This window comes from Hyaena hyaena, unplaced genomic scaffold, assembly GCF_003009895.1.
Source record: "Hyaena hyaena isolate Hyena2069 unplaced genomic scaffold, ASM300989v1 scaffold_19, whole genome shotgun sequence".
In the NCBI taxonomy this organism is placed as follows: Eukaryota; Metazoa; Chordata; class Mammalia; order Carnivora; family Hyaenidae; genus Hyaena; species Hyaena hyaena.
This window is the reverse complement of record NW_024080651.1, coordinates 5,378,807-5,405,485: the sequence shown is the minus strand read 5'-3', so window position 1 is coordinate 5,405,485 and position 26,679 is coordinate 5,378,807. Positions and strand designations below refer to the sequence as shown.

Here is a 26,679-nt window from a genome sequence, read left to right as displayed (position 1 = left end):
CTACGGCGCCCGGGGAGGACCAAACCGCACCTGGCACAGGGGCCCGCCCGCCGACGCCCCGCCCCGCCGACGCCAGGCCACGCCCCCTGAGTAAGGCTCTGTGGGGGCCCTGGCGCCTCCCAGAGACAGCTCCGCCGTTTGTTGAGTGCTGGAGCTGGTACGGGTGATTGTCGGCGGCCCTGAGGTGGCTTGTCAGCAGAGTCCCCAGGACTCCTTGGAGGCCTCAACAGAAGACCCTCAGCCCATTTTACAGAGGGGGGCAGCTGAGGACCCGAGGGAACAAGTTCTACTACCTCGAAATGGCTTAGCTCACTAGGAACAGAGGTGAGATGGGAACCCAGGTCTCCTAACTCCCAGACAAAAGCTCTTTCCAGTAGACTGTTTGAGACCAAGAATATGAATATGGAGGGGTGCCTGGCTGACTCAGTCATTAGAGCATTCCACTCTTGATCTTGGGGTTGTAAATTCGAGTTCCATGTTGGGTGTAGAGATTGCTTAAAAATCTTTAAAAAAAATAATATGAATATGGAGAAACTACTCCACAAATAACTTTAGGGATTGAGAGTGGAATTTTCTTAGGCTTCCACCTCAAAGAAGCCATTTATCTGTGCCACTATGAGTAGATAATCTCTAGGTCAAAGATGGTGCGAAGGTGGTACAACCAGCATTCTAGGGACAGATCCTTATTGAGGCCAAATAGATACATAAATAAATGCAGCACACCAGATCTTCCAATTTTTCAAGATAAGCCAAAACTCCAAGTATTTAGGTGAATTTTCCCACTTTTTAAATTGGTAACATTCAGAAATTCTAAAAATGCCATGTTCCAAGGGAACAAACACATTTGCAGACTGGATTTGCCCTGCTGGCTCCTCTTTGTGGAGGAGAGAGCCCTGGACAAGGAGTTAGAACAGCAGGCTGGTTCCTGGGAGCTGCTAGCTGGCTGAGGGGCCTTGAGAACCAACCACTTCCCTTCACTGGGTTTGGGAGGGAATTGGCGGGACCCCCACCATGTGACAAAGGGGGGGCTACATTAGCGGGACCCTGCAGTCCTTCCCATCTGATTCTCTTGTGATGGGTGTTTAGCAACTGTCATTTCCTTAGACTGGATTTCCGTCATGGAAAAAGTGTCCAAATGACCAGGAAGAGGCAGGGATGGGGCCCAAGGAAATGGATCATGACGCCCCCACTCAAGACAAAGTTCAACCCTGCTGCTGGCTGGTCCCAGCGCTCCAATAAGCAAAGGTGAGCACAATTCTCTTTTCTTCCTGCCCTGTGTAATCCAAACCGGAAGCAGGTCAGATGTTTCTCCTCTGGGTGTGGCAGGTGGCTCCTGAAGTCCAGAGTATTGAGAAAATGTTGAGGGGTGGGGGAGGGGATGTGCTTGACTTCCGGTAATTCCTGGGAACCCTCCAGCGGTTGGCTTTAGTTACTGAGAAATTTTTGGTCTGATTATAGCAACTACAGGATTATGTGTTTAATTAAAGTGACAGGGATTCAGGGGACTCTGACAAGCCACCTCATGGTAGGCAAAAAGGGAGCACAGATTTTATTCATCCTGCACATGCAAAGAAGTAAAGCTGTATTTTCCCAGGCACACAGGCACTGGCAGCCTTGGAACCAACACCCCTGTTTGTCTTCCCTCTCCTTTGCCGCCCCCCCCGCCCCCCAGCAAGGCACCCAGGCCTGTCTCTTCTTTCTCCTTACCCTCTCTCTTTTCACTTCTTTCCCACCTCCAGCCTCATGGTGTTCACTAGCAGGGAGTAGGGGGATAACTAACTCCTCCAAATTCCTTCCAGGTAAGTTTAGGTAGCTCTTGAGAAATGCTAATTGAAATGTAAAGAAAGAAAATAGCAATCCATAGAAATGTGTAACCAAGAGATATCTTTCCAGTTTGGTCCCAAAGAATATTCCAAGATCACTTGTGAACTCCAAGGGGGACATCTGAAGGACAGAAAACTCTTGGGTTTCTAGCTCCCAAGTCACCTGTTCAGTTTGATTACCCCACCATAGCTTGGTCAGTCCCTAAGGCCAAATCCTGACTGACTCACAATCAACTCTTTGGACCTATAGAACTGAGAACCTGGACACTGAAAACCACCAGACTTTGCCATCCTGAGGGAACAGGTCTACTGATTCCCAGCCAGACCTTCCCATTGTCATTTCCACTTTCATCAAATTGAGCCTATCTTTGGCCTCTAGTCTCTTCACTCCTGGAATCAGTCCTATCTAAGAGGAACTGATTAATCCTCCAGAATTATGTGTCTGTCTCCTCGCTGCTCAAAAACCTTCAATAGTTCCCTGTTGCCAACAAAATAAAGGCCAAACCAGGCCCTCATGAGTGAACTACATCTCACTTTGCAGCCTTTTCTCCTTTTCCCTGAATACATTCTTCCCTTTTACCACTCTGCCATTCTCTTCCATGTTCTCTGTAATTTTGTTGCCCTTTTCTACCTATTCTTGTTTCTAAATGCTTAACACATTATCTTCAATTATATCATTTTGCAACCCCTGTGAATTAATCTAAATCTGTATTGTCTGATACTATAGCCATTAGCCACATGTGGCTATTTAAGTTAAAATGAAATAGAACTGAAAATTAAGTTCCTCAGTCCACTGGCCACATTTCATGTGCTTGCACATGTGCCTAGTGGTTACTGTTGGACAGTGCAAATAGAGAACATCTCTATCATGGCAGAAAATTCTCTTTTAGACCATGATCAGTAGGGCTGCTAACATCACAAAAAGGGACTACCAGGCATCATGTGCCTCCTGAAATGATGCAACAAGAGGTATATAGTACCATTTATGATACTGTCTTACCAAAAAAAAACCAAGCCTGAACCTGGTCAAGCTTCTGGATTTAACAAACCAATTTACGGGAAATACAAGAAGAGCTTATTAACACCAGTGATGCATATAGCAAAACTGAAGCTGTGGGAAACTCAGTAGGACAAATGAACTGGATTAACAGATAAACTGTGGGGTGCCTGGGTGGCTCAGTTGGTTAAGCAGCCAACTTTGTCTCAGGTCATGATTTTATGGTTTGTGGGTTTGAGCCGTGCTTTGGGCTCTGTGTTGACAGCTCGGAACCTGGAGCCTGCTTCTGATTCTATGTCTCCCTATCTTTCTGATCCTCCCCTGCTTGCACTGTCTTGCTCTCAAAGATAAACATTAAATTAAAAAAAAACAACAACAACAACAAACCAGATAAACTGCAAAAGTAAGAAAAGAGGAACATATGGATGTAATATCAGACTTAATCTGATTTGGATGTTAATGCAAGAAACTGAACAAAAAAGTTGAGACAACTAGGAAGATTTGAGCAATGATTGGATATATGAGGACATTAAGAAATCATTAGCTTTTTCAAGTACATAAAATAGTATTTTGGTTGTTTTTGGAAATCCTTGAGATGCATATTTGAAATACTTAATTGATGGCACAGGACTAGGATTTGCTTCAAAATAGTCCAGGCAAGAGAGAGGGAGCAGTGTGAGGGTGGGGATGAAACAGGATTGGACAGGAGCTGATGTTTATTGGGTTTGGGTCATTGGTAACATAGAAGTTTTACTGTCGTATTCTACTTCAGTGTATGCTTTGTTTTCCATTCCTTATTGGGCTTATGAATTCTTGGAGATCTCTGATCTTTGCATTTCCTACCATATCTTAATGCTATTCAACTTGATTAACTCTTAGGCCAAAGTGGAAGAGAGGGAGAAAAGAGACCTTTTCTGAGGGATGACCTTGTAGCTCTAGTGTGCTGGGGAGCCTGAGGCTAGGCTAGGTTTGTAACCTCACTATTTCCCATCTCATACTCTGCTACTGAGGAACCTCAGGGTGCCATACATCCACTGCTCCAGGTAGAGGGCTTGGCTGGGGTCCCACCTGCCCTGTTGCAGAACATGTGAATAACCTGTGAGTGTCCTCAAGGTTCTGACTGTCCACAAGCTAAGCCCCACTGTGGTAGCCTACAAACTTAGGAATTCCATACACTTGTCAGGACTAGGGCTGTCAGACAGGTTATACCTTGGGCAGGACTGTGTATGCAGCCAGGCCTCTAGCCTGTGCTTCTCATCTCTAATTATTGATGACTTCCTGAAGACTGCTCCTCGATGTGACATTTCCATGTATGCAGAAGTGTTTCTCAGAGGCCAAACCAATGTGACTACTCCCCAACCCATGCTTCCCCCCCCCCCATTACACACACAAGTCCACAGCTCACGATAATGTAAAACCATTTGTTTAATTCTAAATCAAATCACTTTCACAACAGTGAAAATTAGTGACTGGTCAAGGTGTGCCACTGTACATGGTGTCATTTTCTGACTGTGGTTGGGACCTGGTCCTAATCCACAAAGGTAGCAGGAGGGGGTTGGACCCCAACATAGAAAACACACACAAAAAAAGAAAACTGCCTTGGCAGAGGGGCAAGGTGGTGAGCCTCCAGAGGGGTGGTGGGAAGGGGATTTCCTGTTGGGGCTGAGCCAGCAGTCCCAAGTTGTCTCTCCTGCCCCAGCTCCCAGTGGAGGGTGAGTGGGGGGCCTAGAAGGTTCAAAATCAAAGGGCACATGACCAGCCTGGCTTTGCTCACAGGTTCCCGGGATGCCTTTGCTGGTGGAATTCTCCTAGGCTCACTCTACTTCGTCAAAGGGTCTCAATGATTTGTTTTCCTACCCACAACCCTTTCTTTTTTAACCTTTCTTCTGGAAACCTTTTTCTGTTGGGCCCATCTGTCTGAAGTCCTCTCTCTCTCTCTCTCTCTTTCTCTCTCTCTCACCACTAGGTGGGGCTACTTCACTGAGAGATCCCACCAATTCACTTGTGCTGAGAAGGTGGGGTCCCTCTGACTTTTGGGACTTCCAGGAGGTGATTAAAAAAAAGCACTCGAGTGGGTGTCCCAAGAATGTTTAAAATCCATCAGGGACACTGTAGAGCTGGTAGCTTAGTCCTACCAAATGGATTAGGCAAATGAACCACCTTTTCAATACTTACGTTTTGTCTGATTAAACACTGAACTCTGGCATTGACAAGTACAGAAGGGAAGGGGTGGGGACTGTGGAAATGAGAGGAGGACTCCCCCCACCTTCCTCAGGGTCTTGGTTTCCACATGCTACGCAGAGCCACATCTGGAGAAAAGCACTGGGTGGGGCTTTCTACCACTCGTTGGCTATGGCTGGGGGTGAGCCAGGAGCAATGGGGACTGGTAAAGTGACAGAGAGGCCCCCAGAGGAAGTCCATCTTCCTTGCCCCTGGGATCTCCTGCAAGACACTGGCTTTCTAGGAAAAGACCAGACCAGAAGAGTGAGAACCTTTCCACAAATGAACTGTCCTCCTGCCTGGAACCACTCCCTCAATCGGATTCTGAGGAAAGAGTCTGTGAACTGGAAAAATCAGTCAAGGGCTTGGGAAAATGGTTCCCCTGGAAATTTCCTGGGGAAAACCACACCATGTCATCATGCTGAGGCTCCCTAGGCCCTGCTGCCTGGCTTTAAAAATCATCAGGGGTTGCCTGCTCAACTGCATGCTTCCCTGGTTTTAGCACACATACAAGGAGTTTTCAGGGGTATCCACCAAGCCATACCAAAATTAGGGTCATATGCAGGTCTCCCCACTCCTGCCTCTTCATAAAGGACAATTTGGCTTCTGGGAAGATGGTCTTCAATATGTGCTGACTTGGCAAAGCCCCTAGTTCCCTTTGGGTGGGTTTGAGAGGATGCACCCAAAGCTTTCACAGCCTTGGGGAAAGGGCTGCATGTTCAGTTATTCCTGCATCAGAGCTCTGAATCCCACCAGAGTCCCGCTGGCAGGTCTTTCCTAATGCGTGGTCAGTCCTGGCTTCAGCAGCAGTCTCGGCTGTGTGTCCTCTGGCAGAGAGGCGCAGATGCGTATATTTTTGGGGGAAGAGGATGAGAAATCTGTGAGTGAAGCCACATGTCTCTGGGGATAATCTACTCCAGGAAACCAGGACGTCATTCAAGCCACTCTCTAGAGCCAAAGAGACTGAACATGGCCCAGAGCCAATAAAAGATCTTTGGCTCTCTGGTGAATTCATGAAGTCACTCCAGCTTTAGCTGTTGCAATTATGATCTTTATAGGACAGCAATTTCTTGCATTTCTTCTGAGAAAGAGGAGGAAACAGGACAGAGCAACACCGGCTGGAGCCTCACTATATGGGGAGTCCCACTGATTTTTGGAAGCCACTTACCAAAGGGTATTTAAAGAGATGAAAAAAAGTTTCTATTTGGTTCATCCCTTTGTTTTTGTAATATTAAACTCAGGTGAAATTGTACTGACAATTTCTCTTTTCCTGCCTCTCCTCTATGTAGAGTCAGGACCTGCTGAGCTAGCTGGAACAGAACTTCATGGTGTAACTCATGAGAGATGACTCAATGCCAAAGACTGAGGTTACAGCAGGATGTTTACAGCAGTGGCCATACTCCAGAGTCTTTGACAACTGGTCTTGAGTCCCAAAGCTCCTTGATGCGTTACCGACCCCACCAATTCCAAGGGTCAGGATTAGGCAGGGAGCCAAACATCAAGAGTAGGTGTGGCATGTTACCAGTCCAGAGGCCCTGCCATGGATATAGGCTGGGAGCCCAGCATTAGGCAATCAACAGCCAGAACATGATCACCAGAGCGACAAACAGGAAGAGGCGTGACAGGAACTGCTCATCCACATACTGGGGTGTTCCAGGGACAGCTGGAGAGACAGGTGGGAGAAGAGAGGCTGTCAGAACACTGCAGCTGTGCGCACTGCCCATTCGGGCCAGAATTGAAAACATCAATCTTCATCTCTTTACAACATAACTCTATACACTAAAAAGATTTCCAAACCCCAAATAACATCAGGTAAAACAAAACTGAAATTATGAAGATAAGTGAAATAATATAACAATAAGGATAAGGTCTCCAATTTATCCTAAGAGAGTCTGGCCTGCAGATGTAAATAAAATAGGAAGCTCTTACAGGAAATAATAAAAGAAAAGCTGCTGTTAAGCCTCTTTTGTGTCCTAAGTGTTTTGTACACACGCTATTGCTTGGTGGGTATTATTATTCCCATTTTGTGTATAGAAACTGAAGCACAGGTAAGAGGTGACCTGCCCAAGATCACAAGGTTCACAAGTTAGTGGCAAAGCCCCAGTCATGCTCTCAGCCTCTCTGCATGCTGCCTGGATTCTGGCACTACTGAGCATGGAGGGGTGTTAGCCCCACATACAGTGCCTTCCTTTTCCAGAGGAGAGAACTAGGGGACAGACAAGGCAAAATGACTTGTCTCTTCCATCACACAGCAAACTAGGGGCAGAACTGGGCTTCTACTCCTCCCTGCTTTGAGAAAAGCTAGGTAGAGCTCCCTGTCCAGACTTTGGGGGAGAGAGTGTAAGAAAATCTGAATCAAGTATGGGCAAACATATCAAACATGATAAAGAAAAACTGATTGTAGCATGGGGATAGAGTGACCCAGTGTCCAGTCTGGCTGTAGAGCTCTCGTTAACTGAGGAACCCAGGTTGAGCCCTGGACCAGGAAGAAGGGAAACAAGCTGCTAAGCAGGATCTTGCTGCCTCTGCAGGGCCCCGTCCTTCCTTCAGGAAGAACACATCCTGCCCTGTGTGGTCTTCTTCCTTTGAGAAACCTTTGAGGTGGAGGAGGTATGGAAGGGCATTCCAAGATCTCTTGGTGCTATACTATTCCCCAAACAGGTACTCTGATGATTCATGCAGGCAGGCAGTCAACAAAGACTTACTGATTGTCTGCTATATGCCAAGCACCAGGGTAAAGGCCAAAGAAAACTGAGATGACCCAGGAGTAGGTTTCTGTCCTTAAGAGCATAAGCTCTGGCCAGGAAACACACACTGGCTCCTTCTGCAAATACACTGAGCCCATCACACATGAGGCTCCAATAAGTATAAGCAGAGCTCAACCAACTTCAGCACTTTTTCAGATTCCATGGTACGGATCTTGGCCCTGGTATAAAGTACAGGGTACCCACCTTGCTGCCCAGTTCTACATGGGATGCATCTGGTACCTTTAAGCTGGCTGGAGAGAGAAAGGTAGTGGCAGGTAACAGACCCAGAAAGGGTTATCAAAGGGATGAGACTTGGGACCAGCCCTATGTGTATCCTGAGGGAAGCTGGATAGAGATGCCAAAGAATAGAGTCCCTGAATCCTGGTAGGTTGCCTCACTCCTCCCTGTCCCCAAATGGTCAAAGTGGGGGATACATGTACATGCATAGGACTAGGCTTTTCTTCAGCTAGGTATCCTGGGTATTATTTCATTCTTTTATAGGCACAGAGTATGTCTTGGGAAACACACGGGGCATTTTCTGATTTGTAAAACACAGCTAGCTAATTGTACACCTACCCATCCCACAGACTTGTGGTGAAGATCTACTGGGTTTGTGATGGCAAGTACTTTGAACATGCCTAACATTTGGCGAGTGTGTAATATCATTATGACTACCAGAATCTGGAAAGAGTTCACATTTTGAAAAGCCTGATCTTTCAAGCAGTGACACTTATCTGTAATCTACATACTAATGAATTCTTAGGAGGCTTCAAGCAGGATTACCAAGGAAATAGGGTCTTACCTGGAGGAGGCCGTCCATCATTTATATTAAATGCTGTGGCAAATATCCCAAAGGGAAATGCCCCAATTCCAAAAGACATCTGGAAGCCACCATCTCCAAATCCAAATCCCTGAAATCCCTGTATAGAAGAAATGCAATTCAGAAGAACAAGTACATTTCTCCTGCACCTGTCAAACAAGTCACCTGCAGGTGGAACCTGCCTCTCCTCCCTATTCTCTGCTACCTGTTTTCAAGGGGGGTGGCATCTTTTCCTCCCATCTAGACCCCAAGGCAGAGGAACCTTGGTCCTGCTAGCCTTCAAGGAGTCCCAGCCAAGGAGTTGTGAATGCCAGAAAGGACTGGTCCTGTCCCAAAGTAAAATAATCTGCTTATGCAAGTCAAGGTTCTTACAGCACCAGTTTTTCCCCCAGAATCCAACACTAGTCAGTAAAAATTTCTACATGCTTTTAACAGCAAAATTGGGAACAACCTGTACACCCACATTATTGGTAATAGCAAAAAAGTGGAACCCTAATTAACCAACAATGGACGTCAAGATCAAAATCTTGATACATGCTCTCTAAAGACCATTATGCTAACAGTGCAGCAACACAGAAAAGCTCTTGTGACCAAGTTATCAGAGAAAACTGAACACTACAGTCACAAGTACATGATGACATGTAGGTATGTGAACAAGATACAAGTATATTCCCTCAAAATTTTCTTTTAATATTTTTATAAATAATTTTTAAAAATGTAAAACACTTTAATTTTTCCTGATTACAAAAGTATATATGCTTGTTATAAGAAACTTACACATTAGAGGAATAGCTGACATAGAAAGCCAGAGGCCTCCTCTTCACCATTTCAAGGCCATGCTCTCTCCAATAAACACTGTTAGCAGTTTAGTGTATCATCTTCAGCTTTCCCCCCATAATGTGTTCTATACTGCATTGTCTTTCAAATGAAAAGGGCACCTGGGTGGCTCAGTTGGTTAAGCATATGACTTTGGCTCAGGTCATGATCTCATGGCTTGTGAGTTAGAGCCCCACATCAGGCTCTGTGCTGACAAATCAGAGCCGGGAGCCTGCTTTGTATTCTGTGTCTCCCTCTCTCTCTGACCCTCCCCTGCTTTTGCTGTCTTTCTCTCTCAAAAAGAAACAAACATAAAAAAAAAAAAGAAAGATTCAGCAGAAATTACAACACTGTGAATAAGTAACTTATTTTTTTACCTTGACCAAGGTTGCACAGCTAATAAAAGAGGTAGAGTTTAGATCGGAAACTAGGTCAATATGAACTGAAAACCCCTCTTAATTACTGTGCATATCTTACAAAAAATTTCTCTCCTCCCCCACATCTCTGGGTAGATCCTTAGAACAAATGATTAAAAAATAGTAAGAAGAAAATTTACTGGGTCAACTGCTCTCCACAAAGAGCTGACTGGCCCCTTCATTTGTGAGTCTTTTGCAAGTCATGAAATGGCTGTTCCTTATCCCATACTGAGCAGCCTGGCATCCAGCTCCAAACTTCTTGCTGGGCAGCACTACCTATAAAACCTAACAGCAGATAACAAACAGAACAAACTTACAGAGAAGAAAAACAACCAGTTTTCCACCACCTCAGTGCAGAAATGCCTCCTATTCAGACCCAGTATGGTGGAGTCTGAGGGCTCCTGGGACCGAGGCTGCCTTACCCAGAAAGGTGCAACTGTTTCATCAGGAACTACCACTTCATTGAGAGCAATCCTGAAGACTGACCTTTTGGTTTTCTTTTTAAGCAACATCTATATAATTCTCTAAGTCCTCACATTTGGTGGGTATATGTTCTCAGGTCAAAATAGGCAATAAGCCTCACTGGTGGCTTATGGGTGCTTGTATATGCTTGGAGGTGTGAACAACAGTCATTAAGGCCAGGGCCTCTGGCTTCCTAAGGTTAGGAGCCAATGTTCTGCTGAGAGAAAGAGCCTGGGAAGGTTAAAGTGATATCACCTTATAGTCAAGGGGTAGTGCTAGATCAATATATCCAACAACCTATGCCCTTAATTCTTATGGAGAAATGAAAAACTCTTATGACCAAATTATCAGACAGAACTGAACACTATGGTCACAAGTATGCTCAGGACAGTATGCCAGTACGTGGACAAGATATAGATAAGTATTTTCCCTCAAAATTTTTCTTTTAATATTTTAATCTAGAAAAATGAAAATATACTTGTTTGGGATTCTGGTAGTGTGAATAAATATTTCGCTTTTAAAATTTCTTTAGGGGCGCCTGGGTGGCTCAGTCAGTTGGCATACATCTTCAGGTTCAGGTCATGATCTTGCAGTTCATGAGTTCCAGCCCCGGGTCAGGCTCTGAGAGTCAGCCTGCTTTGGATTCTGTGTCTTCCTCTCTCTAGCTTCTGAGCCACCCAGGTGCCCCAAGCTTTCCTTTACTTTTATAAGCAAGGAGAAAAAGTATAGGGCCAAGATGGAAACTTCTAAAGCCTTGAACTCATTTCTAGAGAATTCTCCTAGAATGTTCCTCACCCCTCTGTTCTCTGGCTCTGGCCTCTGTCCTTGAGGACGGGGAGGGGTCTTCTCTCTGAAACAGAAATATTGTAAAATAAATATTATAAATAAAATGTTTACAGCTGTTCCTTGAGTGGAGCGGGAGCTCTTTACCAACAGGGTAGGTTCCACTGTGCCCAGTATATGAACTTATGCCAAATTAAACCGAATCCTAACCTTCGCTCTACTTGCAATGGTTTTTTTCAACTGTATAGAAAGCCAGGGAGAAAATTCATTTATAAAATGTTCACCATATTGCACTACAGCCTATTCCTCTCACAGAGAGCCTGGCTCAGACTGGTTATGAATGCTAGCCAGACACCCTCTCTGTGTGATATGGGGGTCATGGATGTTAAAAATCTCATATCCAAAATGAAACAGAGAATGGCCTGTCAACACAGAGGGCTGAGATTTAGGTCTCTCTGATCTGCCCCTATTAACTTCAGCTTTACCTCCCATTATTCCTTGGTAAGCACTCTACACTATGCTTTTTGCTTCTGGGTTTTTAGCCCCTTTCCATCATTCATCCCCAAAATACTAGACTGAGGGCTTGTTACCCATTAGGCACTAGGCAGAACATGATCAATACTAAGCCTATGACAAATTCTACTCTTCAGGCGTTTATGTTAAAGAGAGGTACACCAATCACAATACAGCATGGGAAGGGACTTCTTGAACAGAGGTATCAACTACCTAGAGTAGAAGCACAGATGAGAGCACCTAATGTGGGGAAGAAGGGCCACTTCAAGGAGGGGGTAACTTCAGGGCTGCTCATTAAAGATGGATAGAATTTAGTTGAGGAGGAGGGTGTTGAGCAGGCCTGGGGAGGGCAAAAGAGGCAAAGGGGAAACAAATACAAAGGTTCATGAATGTGAAAAGGTAAGTTCCTTTAAGAGAGGTCTAGTATATCTAGGAACAGGGTATGCTGGAGTGAAGTGGGTTAAGAGAAGGTAAGAGATACTGCTGGGTAGCTTCAGGGGTGTGTGAGTACATACATGTGTGTGTACACATGTGCCAGACTTTTGTAGAAAGACAAACACACACACACTTCAAACCTCAAAGCTTCCCAGACCTCCTGTCCCCTCCTCCCTTATGTACTTTATGTATCACTGCTGCAACAACCCCCTCCTTGCAAACTCTCCTGCTGGACACCCTGCTTCCAAAGCTGCTACTTCACAGCACTCTGCACACTTACAATTGTGATACCTTGTGCGCTGCCTAGCACACTGCCTGCCCTCTGCAGATGCTCAATGTATTACAGCACAGTGAGTGGCAACTTGGCTTCCTCCCTTCCTGGCGGACTCTCACCCAGCTCCCAATTGCCTCAAAACTGAGAGTCTGTAAGTACTAAATAAAAGGTTGGGTGAGAAGGTGCTGAATAGAAGAGAATTCATGTCCAAAGGAAGGAATGGGTGTAAGAGGTCTCACCTGGGGTCCTGCTGCCCAGTGCTGCCCCTGCCATAGAGGGGGATGACCTTATCTCGGCTGATGCCAGCTTTGCAAACTGGACACACCTGTCTGTTAGGTCTGGTCTCCAACCACTGCAATCGGGAAAGAAAAATGCATGAATTGCTTAAGAAGCCCACTACAGATCAGTCAGGGTCAGCAGAACAACATAGACCAAAGGCCTCAAACTGGAAATACCAGCACCAGCAGGGAATACTCCAAAGAGCCCAACTCCTGATTCCTACTCCTGGCACTCAATAAATATTTACCAGTGGTGAAATCAAAATTGCTTTTAAACACCATCATAAATTAAGCAGGCTTCCTCATGCATCATGATCTCTACTGGCTCCCAGCAACACATCAGGAAGGAACTGCAAGCCTGGAGTTGTGACAAGGGGTCTGACTGATCCCGCTGGTATATCAAGCTTTAAAATCTCTGCCTTCCTCAATAGACCAAGCGTAAAAAGGAAATTTTTCTTTCTGTGATTTCTCATTTTTACAGCATTTCCTGAACAACTCTGTATCCCAAACATCAGCATCTGGACACAAGTTGGCCATTTTCTGGTGATTTACTATGTGCTAAAGGACAGACTTTGCTTATTATCTAAATTTGCTTTTTTTTGCATACTTTCATTGATTTTTGCATTCAACTATTTCTTTCAATACTAAAAACACTAGAATTCTGTTTTGGGTTTCCCAGGCTCTTTCATTAGATATAAAGCATTTTGCTTAACCTTCTCTAAAACAAAATAAAAATAATAAATACATATTATCTCTAGTGTCTTTGCAACCATTAATTTAATACACATATATTTTCTCAGCATTGATCTTAGAACATGATCTTTCGACATCTTAGACATTATATCTTTAGACCCAATGATACAAAGTTTATTATATAAATGTGAATCTAAGATTTCAGGGCCAAGGAGAAAGCAGCATTTAGTGATTTTATAGCCTACTTACTTTATCTTACTGTTGAAAGCTTTAAAACTTATGTGTTATGTGCTCTTTATAAATTTACAACAGACATGTTCTACTAGGTTCCACTGGAGTCTGAATGCACAGCTCATAACATAGTGGGAATCCCTCTCATTTCCCCTGCTTCTTCCTCCTGCCTGGATTCTGAGGCTCTAGAGGTCTGGGACTTCTGTCCTCCTCCAATGTTCCTAAGCCACCTACTATTGTGGGGTTCTTCTGCCAACAACCATGGGGACGGTCAGCTCACAGTAATCATTCACAGCCAGTTGTAAATGCCAGGCTCAGCTCTCTCTCACCAAGCATGTGGCTGTTGAATACTTACTAACTGGTTTTCATAATCATCTGAAGCTAGGAAAACAGATTTTTCCCCTCTCACAAAAGCTCTCTGTTGAGACAAAAAAAAATTTCTCCCTTTCTAACATTTTCATAGTTGATATATAGGAGATTCTTTCTGTATAGGCAGAAACTAAAAAATAAAAACCTAACATACTATCAAATCCAACCCAATCTACAGATGGAAAATTGTGAGCCAGAGAGGTGGTGGCCTGTTAAGGCCACAAAGCCCATCAGTACAGAGTCAGGACCATCCCAGGTACTACAGTGACCCCTTGTTTCACCAAGGACTAATCAGTAGGCAGGTGTATAGAGAGGGTTGGGGGTAAAGCAAGCAAATGAACCCACAAACAGGGATGATTGCAGCTTCTGACAGTAGTCTCCTGAGACTAGGGGTGTCTTGTGCAACCACAGCTGATGAAAGACAAAGTAAAATGAAATGCATCTTACCTGATGTAAACACGGCCAACTGCCAGGGTCCCCAGGGCAATCAGTCATCAAGGAGAAAGAGAGTGGGGGTAAAAGGAGAAAAATGCTTTCATTAGCAGAGACACTGAGGGTGGGAGCAGTTTAAAAATGGGAAAACAGGGTGGAACTGTGCAGTACTGCAATCCCACTGAACATCTGTGGGGAATCACTAGTATCAGAAATTAGAAAAGACTGGGCTAAAATCACAGGAAAAAATGATGCAATAGAGACAAGACCCCCATCTCTACCCTTTGTATCCTACTTGTGAAGGACCTCCAGGTCCCAGACCATCCCAGACCCAGCTTCTCTACAAGTAAACCTTTGAGGAATTGTGGCCTCTGAAGGAATCCAATAAAAGCTAAAAACCTTTTGTGCAGAAGAAAATTCATGGGGGCATTCTCATACATACATGTGCACCTAAGACTCACAATGTATGACTCTAAATCCAGTTTAACAAAATCTTCAGGCCGTCCTCAACCTTGAATGCTCTGCTGGCAGGATGTAGCTCAAAAATTCAAGTCTACTATAAAAACATCTTTAAGTAATGAAAAGGATGGGGATGCTACTTGGCAAAAAGGGCTACCTTCAGCTGAATGAGTTGCATTACAATGAATTGCTGTCCAGTCTCTCATTTTTCAAATGACGAAATCAAACTCTGAAACATGAAAAGACTTGACTGTGGCACCAGGGACTAAAAAGTAAGTCTCCTGACTATTCTATCACTAGCACTAGGTGAAAAAATAATGTTTTTACAGAATTGAAGGAAAAGTTATTCTAACTTCAGATTTTTCACTTTTTCTCTCTTGATTCATTCATCCAACTAACAGATATCCACTGCACACCTATGAGCCAGGACAGTGGAAAATGTGGACGTGGTTTCTGTCCCTCATAAAACATAGCTGAGTAAAATTTGGACTCAGAGGATAATTCCTTTCCCAGTTCCTCAACCAGTTTAGCCTCACAATCCAGATATGCTATTTTCCTGGAGGTAACAGACACACCTGACATCTGACTCCCATATTAACCTTGCAGTATCATTCCAAACTGAGTCTAAGGCACCCCAAATAATGGCAGATCTCCACTGGCAGCTTCCCTCAAAGGGAAGAAGAAGTGAAGGTAACTTTCCTTTAGGGGAAAGTTCAGAATTATAACAAAGATGGTGATCACTTCCATTTATTAAGCAACTATTGTGTGCCAGGCTGAGGCTGGCTAGCTTTTTATTTGTTAATGGTACTGGAGGGTCATATTAACCTTTGACAAAGTACAATCATCTCTCCATTTTACAGATGAGGAAACTAAAGTACAGAGAGGCTGGTAGATTTGCTCAGGGGCAAACCACTCTAACTGGAAACATCTGTTTCATTTTAGAGTCTGTTCCTTTCCAATGGTACCCTCATTTAATTATGACACTCATGTCAAGTCCTGGTTACATGATACCCCAGAGAATCTCTAATTTCCAGGAGACAATAGTTTCTGAATAAAACTTAATGATTAGGGCAAGAGCCACGAGAACAAAATCTGCCCCATTCTATTTATTCACCAATAAATTTATCTTTGTCACTGCTGCCAACTTAAACTCCCTTAAATAAATACTGCTTAGATGTCCTTTTCTTCATACCACTTTCCTGCTCAAAAACATCCCACAGCTTTATGTCCTCAATCAAATCTGGGTTTGATAAGCTGGCCCAATCCTCCCCCACTCTTGTTTCCTAGCACTTCCCAGCCTCCTATCCAGGGTGCTATCTGAGGTATACAGCAGCCTTGGAGTCTCAAGGTCTCATATCCAAGAGTGCATATGTCCATCCCTAGAAAATGCATGCCTTGGGGAGGGGACATATTCTTTGCCTTATCTGGCATTCTTACCCCTCCAGTTACCCCAACTCACCCCTCCAGGTTGGGCTCAAACCCAAGAGAGAAGAATAAAATCTCAATATTTACCCTGAATCTCAGAGCCAGGAGGAGCTTCTATAATGATGGAGGCCAGAATGAAACTAACCCTGTCACTTCATTTTGATATAGATAAAATACAGCAACAATTATTAGGATCATCACTAATACATAGTATTTACTGTGTGGCATGTGCTCTTCTAAGATTTTTATGTATTTAGAGTCATTTGATGCTCACAAACAACCCTGTAAAATGAGACAGAGCATGTGTAAGCACCTTGCCCAAGGTCATCCAGTAGGGAAGTGGCAGACTCAGGATTCAGAACAAGGAAGTCTGGTTCTACTGAGTCCCTGCTCATAACCATTGTACATACTGCCTCTTTGCTCAGCACAGCAAGTGGCACATAGTAACTGCCCACTAACTGGTGAGTGTTTTCATTTTAGAAGTGGGGGTACAGAGTCCAGAGTTGGGACATGATTTGCCCAAGCCCACTTAGCTCATCAGCAACAGAAATGGGATAAGAACCCAGGCCTCCTGCTTCTTGGGCCTGATTGTATCAGGAGATCCAAAGTGGGTGCAAAACCCCTGTTCCAAAGCTCCCCAGGAACACAAGCTTTCTAAACTTAGCAGTGTGTCTTCTGGGGTGGTGGCAGGGATACTGACCAGAAGAGGTGGCCACAAAGGCTGATGACGGCGTCCTTGGCTGTGTCCAGGCAGATGTTGCACTCGAAGGTGCTGTCCTGCCCTCCACTCTCACCAGCACCATTGCTGCTACCGCTGGGCCCCCCTGCAGTGGAGTTCTCAGGGGATGCAGAGGCCGAGGGCCCCTTGCTTGCCATCCTTAGCTGTCAGAAACTCTTAGTGAAGATTCTCCCCAGGAAAATCCTGAAAGGCAGAGAGTCCTTGATTGCCCATTTCTACCACCCACTCTCCCCAGCCTCCATAGCAATACCCCCATCTTCTCTCAGGTTTGAAGTTCAGATTATGACTGAACCCCCTAAACAGACTTGTCAGATGCTACAGAGGATGACACTTACAGGGCACTACCCAGAGAACAATGATTCAGAAACTTTCATGAACAGAGCCCAGAATGTACCACACAAACACACTGCACAAATACATAGCATCCTCCATCCAGATGGTTCTCCAGAGGAACTGAGACCTTTTCTCACATGTACTTACATTCTTCCAGGAAAACCAATCCAGGTAATGAATATATGCTCAATAAGACTGAATGTGCACACGCTGTCCTCTAACTTTGGACTGCATCTATATTGGTGGGTGAATCTGGTTAGGCCAGAAAGTTGTAATTGGTATATGTCAGAGTATAAGTGTAACTGTGAAAGGTCAGGAAGTTAAGAAGAACCAGAAAGGCCATTCAGCCAATGTCTTCCAAACTGCAATCTTTTGCATTCTGCCTTCTGTTGGGTTAAAATACCATCTACTTTATTTGGTCTAAATCTATCAACTCTTTAAGATGTAATGCATTTAAAGAAGAAGCTTATGTCACTACTGTACATAAAAAGCCAGTATTAATTACCATAAGTGAAAGATAAGTACAAATATAATGACAGAAAATCTGTTTATCCTCATACTGAAATCATTTGCCACAAACAATGCTTTAGACAAACTTGATTTGGTCCAATCTCTTCAGGAAATTGCACCCCAAGACCTGTCCTCTAGCTGATGAATATGCAGCTGAGACCAGGACTCAAGACATCAAGTCTGTATTCAAACCACTATACCACCACAGATCAAGCTGGCCACCAAATGCTAGGAGAAAGAGACTGGTGTTCAATATTACCTCCAAATCAAAGAACCTGTCAGAAGTGAAAAAGAAGGACAAAACCAACACCAACCATATCCAGAAATTCTGGGTACAGATTAAGAATCTGTCAAGAGAGATGCCTGGGTGGCTCAGTCAGTTAAGCATCTGACTTTGGCTCAGGTGATGATCTCACAGATTGTGGGTTTGAGCCCCGCATTGGGCTCTGTGCTGACAACTAGCTCAGAGCCTGGAGCCTGCTTCGGATTCTGTGTCTCCCTCTCTCTCTGACCCTCCCCTGCTCATGCTGTCTTTCTCTCAGAANTGGAGCCTGCTTCGGATTCTGTGTCTCCCTCTCTCTCTGACCCTCCCCTGCTCATGCTGTCTTTCTCTCAGAAATAAATTAAAAAAAAAAAAAAAAAAAAAAAGCCAGAAAACCAGCAGCTTGGATGCTGACTGCAGTTGAGCCTCCAGCTTGATAGGTGTTTTGGGAGCCTTCCTTCTCCTCCGTGGCCACAGTTTTTTCATCTGTAAACTGAGGCACTGGCCTATGTTGTTTTCTAGTTGTATCCTTCCAGCTCTAAGACTGCAACTCCAGGTCATCTCATCCACTCTCTCCAAAGCAGGCAGCCCCACCACAAGTCTGGGACTCACCACTGGAGCACGAGAAGATTGCTCTGATTCCAGCTTCCAAAGTTCAAAGATGTAAAGACCAAAAAGCCAGTTTTCTCAAACTAAGAAGGCTCCCTACGCACCTCCAACTTAGAACTCTGGACTCACAGGCACCCTCCTCATGACAGTGGCTCAGTGACTTGAGCAGTGAGAGAAGACCGCCTCACTACTTTTTCATGTAGTTACATCATTTTACATAATGTCCCAGAAGGGCAGCTGGCTGCTGGCAGCACCAGTGCCTCACTGGCCTCAGCTCCAAGACTTTCCCCCTGACCCAGTGCTTCTTTCTCTCCATATACAACTGTTCTCTTCTTAGGATGGAGCCTGCTTCTGAGGGCCATGTTATGGCCTTCACATGTCATTCCAACTCAAGTACCAGACATGTGTGAGTTTCTTTAAAATACATTTATCTATTAAAATTAAGGTCTATGTGTACAGAAGTGGAAAGACAATCATATCATAAAGTCAGGTTCACTGATCAATTTTAATGACAGTCTCCTGATATGATACAACAGGAAGTACACATCACCAACAATGAAGCATTCTTAATACATAGACTCTAAATATATCTCTAAAATAAATTACCCACTTACAGAAAATATGGGGCATAGACGCATGTTTTAAACAACTCCAGGAGGGTGCAATCAGCAAATCCAGAACGTGGACCTTTCATAGGACAAATAATCCCAGTTCTCTAAAAAATAAATAGCATAAGTGGTGCATGGAGTTCAAGATTGAGACTTATCAGCCAATGGAAGCGTGTGGATCTCACTGGAACCAGATTCAAACAAACCAATTGTAAAAACACATTTGTGAGATGACTGTCAAAAATTAGATTTAGCCTGGGTATTTAGTTGATATTAAGGAATTATTATTAATTTTATTGAGTAAGATAATGGTATTGCATAATTTAGAAAATACTCATCTGCTAGAAACACACACTTAAATATTTATGATGGGATGATATTTGGGACTGGCTTTAAAATACTCCAGGGGAAGAAGTGAAAATGGAGAGAAAAAATGAAGAACAGAGAAGGTGATGGTTTTTGAAGCTGGATGATGAACGGGGATTTGTTCCATTAGCTGATTTTTGTGTGCATTATAAATTTCCATAATAAAAGGTATTTTAGAAACATGTTAGGTTGCAGAAGAATATGTCCCTGAATTTGAGTAAAAACAAAATATATAAATGAACACACATACAAATATATAAAAAGAAAATGCCTAAAAGGCACAAACTAAACTATCAACAATTATTTCTTGGGTCAGGGGATGGGAAATTTGAGTTTTATATTCTTATCCTGTTTTAATGTTTTATGACAAACAGGTATTACTTTTACAATAACATTTTAAAAAACTGGGGACTCCTGGGTGGATCAGTTGGTTAAGCATCTGACTTTGGCTCAGGTCATGATCTCATGGTTCATAGGTTCAAGTGCCTTGTCGGCCTTGTGCTGACAGCTCAGAGCCTGGAGCCTGCTTCAGATTCTGTGTCTTCTTATCTCTCTGCCCCCCCCCCCCTGCCAAAATAACCATTAAAAATTTATTTTGAAAGAAATTGTAAAATGCATGTGTAACATTACATTTATGATAATAATGATATAATTATTATAAAATGTCTTTTAAACTGTAGAAAAACATACCAAACTGTTAATAGTGACTATCTGCATTGGTGGGAGCTTAGAGATAGTAATTTATACTTTCTAAGTCCTCCACATTTACAAAACCGACATTTTTACATGTATTAATTTTGAAATGAGACAAAAGAACAACAATGCATTTAAAAAACCAAAAACACAAGCCATTTTCCAATGTTCCAGTTTTTCCCAATCCTGAAAAGGTCTGAGTTTAAGTACTGACTCTACCACTCTGAGTAGATAGCTTAAAGGCTACAATCTCTATTTTCACCTGAAAAGTGAGGGTGTCATGCCTCCTACAGGGCTGTGAAGGTGACCCTATGAGATAATAAGTGACCCAGAGGGCCCACCAAGGTAGGAGGGGGGCTGCTGCTACTAGAGAGACGTACATAGACACCTCTTACCCTGGTCCATTACCTCTCTGCTTCCCAAACCCAACAAGGCTCTGCATGGCTCATATTCCTTAGGGATATAAGGTTTAAGGGGGTAGTCAGGATCAAGGTCAGTGTTGGAGTGGGAACAGTCACGGGACAGTAACAGGACAGACAGCTCAGTGTGCAGGCAGTAGCAAGCTTGCAGCAGGTCAGGCATTGGGATACGGCTGCACAATCCAACTCCAAGCAGACTATATCACTCTCATGCTAATTTTTAGTAGACTGACCACGTGGTCACTACTCAGGCTCTAAAGCCTCCTCCTAGTAGGCAAATATTTGCTGAGTGAGTGGGTGCAGGCACATGTGATCAGTTTTGGTTAACTCCCAGGCCAGCTGCTCATAAACCTCTCTTTGCAATATACCCTGGGCCCTGGAACCACACACCTATCCCTGGAGAGACCTCTCCTCACCTCCTCCCTACCCTCATGCACAGGAACCTCACCATACCAAGGCGGCACGGCAGAGATGAGCAGTCTTCCCTGGGGACTGTCCACTGAACACCTGTAGAATGAGAGAATGTGGCCACAGCTTCATGGGCCCAGAAGGAATGGGACAGTGGCAGAGGACAGAGGGACCTGGTTGGCACAGTAAGTGGACAGAGTAAAATGGAGGCAGGCCCTGAACATGCCTGAGCTGCCATCTTAGGAAAACTTTCTCTTGGTCTCTATAGGAACTATGAACTTCAACTTGACCACACGGCAACCTTGTTGTGGCTGGTTCTGTGCCCGTCCCTACTCTGACCATTCTTTACTCCTGATGTGAATCTACTTTCTGCTTTTCAAACACATTCACATCTACTACCAGTCTGCTGAGGTAATAGCTTTTACTATTTTACATTCCATTTTACAGATGAGGACATCAGGCCAGGGAGGTTAGAGGACTTGCCCAATGCCAGAGCATCATATAGTGCCAGATTCAGACTTTGCAACACAATATCAGTGCTCTTTTCATTCTGACACTCTATCCTTTAATATGCAGCTTTACAAAATAAAATACCTGGTCTTTATTTCCTTCAAATTCATTGTGCAGTGCTACAACTTTTGTGTTCTTTGGAGTGTGAAGCAAACTCACCACTCATGCATTTATGCCTTCAATCCACAGATCTCCAATACCGACTACATTTGATGCTTGGGGCTACCAACTGTGTATGTGGAGGGGGGTCACAAAGAAGAGCAAGGCCAAGTTGAAGCTCTGGATAGAATAGGAGCTAACGAAGACATATGGAAAATTATAAGAATTCTTAACAAGGGGCTCCATCAAACTTGCCTGTTTTTCCAAAATAAGGCACCCTCCCAGAAATCTGGTTCCTAGGCCTCCCCAGTGACTTAAGTAGGATTTTGATATGGATAGTGCCCAAGAATCTATAGTATTTTTAAATAAGTGTCCCTACCTTCCACTCCAGGTGATTCTTTGATGAAGAATTTTGGAAACCCATCTCGCAAGCAGGGAAGAACTCTACCAAAAGCACAAAGCAAAATGGCACAGCACGGAGTTTGGGAGGGACAGTGACCTCAGGGCCTGTCCTTCAGAATACACACACCCCAGGTACAGTCTACAGGCACAATGAAGAGCTCAGATAAACCTGGGGGTTGGGGGACAAGTCTGCTGAGATCTCAAACCAGCCAGCACCTGCTCCATCCAAGATAGAGTGAACCATTAAAGAAACAAATTCATACCTAGTTTTAAAAAACACTTCCTAAATTTGAGGTGTCCAGAGTGGCACGTGTGGTGCTAGGACTAAAGCAGATTTGCAATACCTGATGATCCCTTAGGAATGCAGAGCTTGGAAGCTGAAATTTACTTCCAGCCTCATTCCCATTACCTTCTCAGAGCTGGCCTGGCCTACCTCACAGGACCTGAGCAAGGGAAAAAAAGCAAAAGTTGCATGTCCCTGCAGGAAACATTGGGGAACTTGACCTCATGAAGAAATCTCTTCATAACATTCTTGTATTCAGTTCTGATTCTAGAGAACAGCAGGTATTCAAAATCTACCTTCTCTACCCCTTAAAACACTAAAAATTCCTGGACCAGGGTATACCGAGGCATCTAAAAATGTTAATCCTAATTATGAAGACTATAAATTTGGGTAATAAATAATTGGCATGATCCAAGCAGGTACCCAGCAGAGTTCTTGTTCCTGTGGGCACCTACTTGTTCATACAGAAGCTTTCTTCCAGGAACTGTAGCAAGCCTGAGCCTGTCTGTGCTGCTCATTAGGATGCTGTTGGACCACATTTAGGCAGAGGCGAGACATGCATTCTGAGAATGTCTACATCACACTCACAGAAGTTTGGAGTGGGAAGGAATCTGAGTAAGCTGATTGGAACTTGGAACACATGGAAACCAGGCTGTAAAATTTCAGAGTCTAAAATGGAGTTTAGGTAGGTCCCAGAGGCCTAGCCCTCAAATACAGGACCAAGGGCATGAACGGCCTTTCAAGTCTAAAAGGACAAAGGAAGCTGAAAAGATTGGCCTCTTTTCCTTAGGGATGCACTCACTGGTCCTTTTCTATGGCACCCTTTAGCCTCCCTATCTGTTCAACAAACCCCTCTCTTACCTTCAAAGATTTATTAGACAGCTTATTTGCCAAGTATTCAGGATACAGAGATAAAGGGTTTATCTAGGGGGACACAGACAAATAAACCAACAAGGCAATCTTATGTGCTGAGTGCTGACAAAAGTATGCACAGAGTACATAACGGCAGACAGGGTATGGTGGGGAGGATGAACATACAGCACATAGGACGAGTGGACAATTTATTGTGATGAGTTCAGTGGCTGGAGTCCAGGGCACATACAGAAGTGGTAAGGTAACAAGGGTTGGGACTGAGGCAGGAAGAAAAGGCCTTAAGAGTCCTTGTGCCCTCCATATCTGAGTAGGGAGTCTGGGGTCAGGTGTTCCTACTTCTTCACATTTTCTTCTGCTATTTCTGAATCGAAAGGGTTTTTCTTTGTTTTGTTTTAAACTTCAATGCTTTTTCTTAAAGCTTACTAGGTTTCCTAAGAAAGGATGAAACAAGATTTGGATAATCCCTAGCACAATCTTTTAAGGGTCACCTAAGAGCTGCCTTTTGTCATCCTTTACTGTCTTAAAATATTCTTTAACTTTTTAAGAACTTTTGTCTTTTAAAAAAATTTTTTTTAAAATTTATTTATTTTTGAGAGACAGAGAGAGACAGTGCATGAGCGGGGGAGGGGCAGAGAGAGAGGAAGACACAGAATCTGAAGCAGGATCCAGGCTCTGAGTTGTCAGCACAGAGCCCGATGCGGGGCTCAAACTTACGGACCACGAGATCATGATCTGAGCCAAAGTTGGACGCTTAACCAACTGAGCTACCCAGGTGCCCCAGGACTTTTGTCTTTAAAAACATGCATGGCAGAGGAATTTGATGGCTTTGAGTTCAAATCTCAGCTCTGTCACTCTGTAACTTTAGATGTCATTTTCTCTCTGAGCCTTTGTTTTACTCATATGTGTATAAGGTGCTATTACCTTCCTCAAAGGATAGTTTATAAGAATTAAAGAGATACAACAGGGACACCTGGGTGACTCAGTCAGTTGAGCGACTGACTTCGGCTCAGGTCATGATCTCACAGTTCGTGAGTTCTAGCCCTGCCATCAGGCTTTGTGCTGACAGCTCAGAGAATAGAGCCCATTTCAGATTCTGTGTCTCCCTCTCTCTCTGCCCCTCCCCTGCTCATGTTCTGCTTCTCTTTCCTTCACAAATAAACATTAAAAAAAAAGAGAGAGAGATACAACAATAAGGGACTAGCACAGTGCCAACATAGTTAAGTGCTTAAGAAATGTTCATTTCCCCTCCCTGTAAGGTCTCATGGAGTACACTGAAGGTGTAGTGCTTCTTTATATTCCCTACAGAGCTATGTAATCAGCAGGTACTTGTTTAATTTGCTGAATGAATGAGTCACAACTTCTCTTTCTAAATGACCATCATTCTTTGAAGGCATAGAAACATCAGAGCTGTGTACGAGAAAATCCAGAATGGGGCACATTTAGTTTGATCCGAGCAAAATCCGACTTTCCCTGAAAGTATTAAAAATAAGAGTCATTTGTTATATTTATTATCACCATGAATAGTATCATCTAACACTCAGTGCCCTTTACATAAATTATCTCATTTAATCTTTATAGCCTGCCTATATCCTATAGTGTAAACACCACTATACCATTATTAGCATCCCCAGGGATGTTAGATTAAGACTTAGATTAGTTAAGTCATTTGACCATGGTCACAGAGCCAGTCAGAGGCAAACCTTCCCAACTCCCAAGACAGCACCTCAGTGATCTCTTCATATGTCTGTCTCTTTGAGCCCCGACACAGCGTCCAGGTGTCTTACTCAGCACAGGGCCAGGCACCTCAAGAACACCCCATAAATGTGTGTGGGTTGATGGACCTGACCACCAGGAGTACCTAGAACTATACAACTCAATATGACTCAGTTTAGCCAACTGAAGTTGTAGAAATCAGTATCCTAAAAGAACAAGATATTTTTGGTGTGACTGGGTGGCTCAGTCGGTTAAGTGTTCAACTTCGGCTCAGGTCATTATCTCATGGTTCATGAGTTTGAGCCCTGTATTGTGCTCTCTGCTGTCAGCATGAAGCCCACTTCAGATTCTTTTTCTCTGCACCTCCCCAGCTCACACTCTCAAAAAAAAAAAAAATATATATATATATGTATATATGTGTGTGTGTGTGTGTATATATATATATATATATACTCTTCAGTGATGTTTTTCAGAACTGGAAATGTTAAATTAACAACTGTTTTAGAGTGACTTTTTTATAGATTAAAAATTTTTTTTAACATTTTTATTTATTATTGAGAGACAAAGAGAGACAGAGCATGAGCATGGAGGGGCAGAGAGAGGGGGAGACACAGAATCTGAAGGAGGTTCCAGGATCTGAGCTGTCAGCACAGAGCCCAACGCAGGGCTTGAACTCACAAACTTTGAGATCATGACCTGAGCCAAAGTTGAACGCTTAACTGACTGAGCCACCCAGGTGCGCAGAGTGACTTTGTTTTAAAGTAAAAAAGTTCAAGCCCTGCGTTGGGCTCTGTGCTGAGAGCATGGAGCCTGGAGCCCACTTCGAGTTCTGTCTCTCCCCCTCTGTCTCTGCCCCTCCCCCACCCCTGCTCACACTGTCTCTCTCTCAAAAATAAACAAACATTAAAAAAAAAAAGTATTGCCTAAACTCTTAAAGAAATGAAAAACAAACAAACAAACAAAAAACCCCCACAAAATCAGGGATTTGCATCAGAAAAAGGCTTGGATTTTCCCAGGTTGGTACCCACCTCTATTAAAGATAACTACTGAAAGTTGAATTATTCACTGAACTTTCTATTTCTCACTCTAAGTCAGACACCTCCTAGAGCCACAAGCACAGTGCCCGATACAAAGTAAATGTTTGATAAATGCTTATGAATGAATGATGGGGATCTGCCAATTTCAATTCAAACCAATGTAATTGCATAAAATATTGTATTAAAGCAAACATCTTCAGATTAGACTGATCTCAATTAAGGGCTGTGGACTTCTAGGATAATAGAGGAAGGAAGAATCTGGAGCCAGAGGACCTAGTCCGATGCTCAGCTCTGCCACTCACTAAGCCAGGGTTCTTACATGCAAATGGAATAATTATGTCTACCCTTCCTTTATCATTTTTTTAAATGTTTACTGTTTATTATTGAGAGACACAGAGAGAGAGAGAGAGTAAGAACATGGGAGGGGCAGAGAGAGAGGGAGACAGAGAATCTGAAGCAGGCTCCAGAGCTGTCAGCACAGAGCCTGATGCAGGGCTCAAATTCACAAATTGCGAGATCATGACCTGAGCTGAAGTCAGACACTTAACCGACTGAGCCACCCAGGCACCCTTATTTTTTATTCAAAGTGGGCTCTGTGCTGACAGCAGAGAGCCTGATGCGG

The 26,679-nt window shown here is 43.7% G+C and overlaps 1 protein-coding gene and 1 long non-coding RNA gene across 2 annotated transcripts in view; one reads left to right on the top strand and one right to left on the bottom strand.

The window, feature by feature from the left end:
• Window positions 1-93: 93 nt before the first annotated feature.
• LOC120227838 lies at window positions 94-10,169 on the top strand. Its single transcript, XR_005527348.1, has 4 exons — window positions 94-324; window positions 1,105-1,245; window positions 6,330-6,487; window positions 10,159-10,169. It is a non-coding gene; the product is annotated as an uncharacterized LOC120227838 (long non-coding RNA).
• RNF185 (ring finger protein 185) overlaps window positions 4,230-26,679 on the bottom strand; it is a 35,626-nt gene continuing 13,176 nt past the window's right edge. Inside the window, exons 2-7 of the mRNA XM_039225849.1 lie at window positions 16,894-17,115; window positions 14,325-14,343; window positions 12,546-12,658; window positions 11,097-11,151; window positions 8,590-8,707; window positions 4,230-6,703 (exon numbers count right to left, since the gene is read on the bottom strand). Of these exons, the coding sequence (XP_039081780.1) occupies window positions 6,606-6,703; window positions 8,590-8,707; window positions 11,097-11,151; window positions 12,546-12,658; window positions 14,325-14,343; window positions 16,894-17,069 (579 nt within the window). The 5' untranslated portion in view covers window positions 17,070-17,115 and the 3' untranslated portion in view covers window positions 4,230-6,605. The remainder of the gene's footprint in view (window positions 6,704-8,589; window positions 8,708-11,096; window positions 11,152-12,545; window positions 12,659-14,324; window positions 14,344-16,893; window positions 17,116-26,679) is intronic.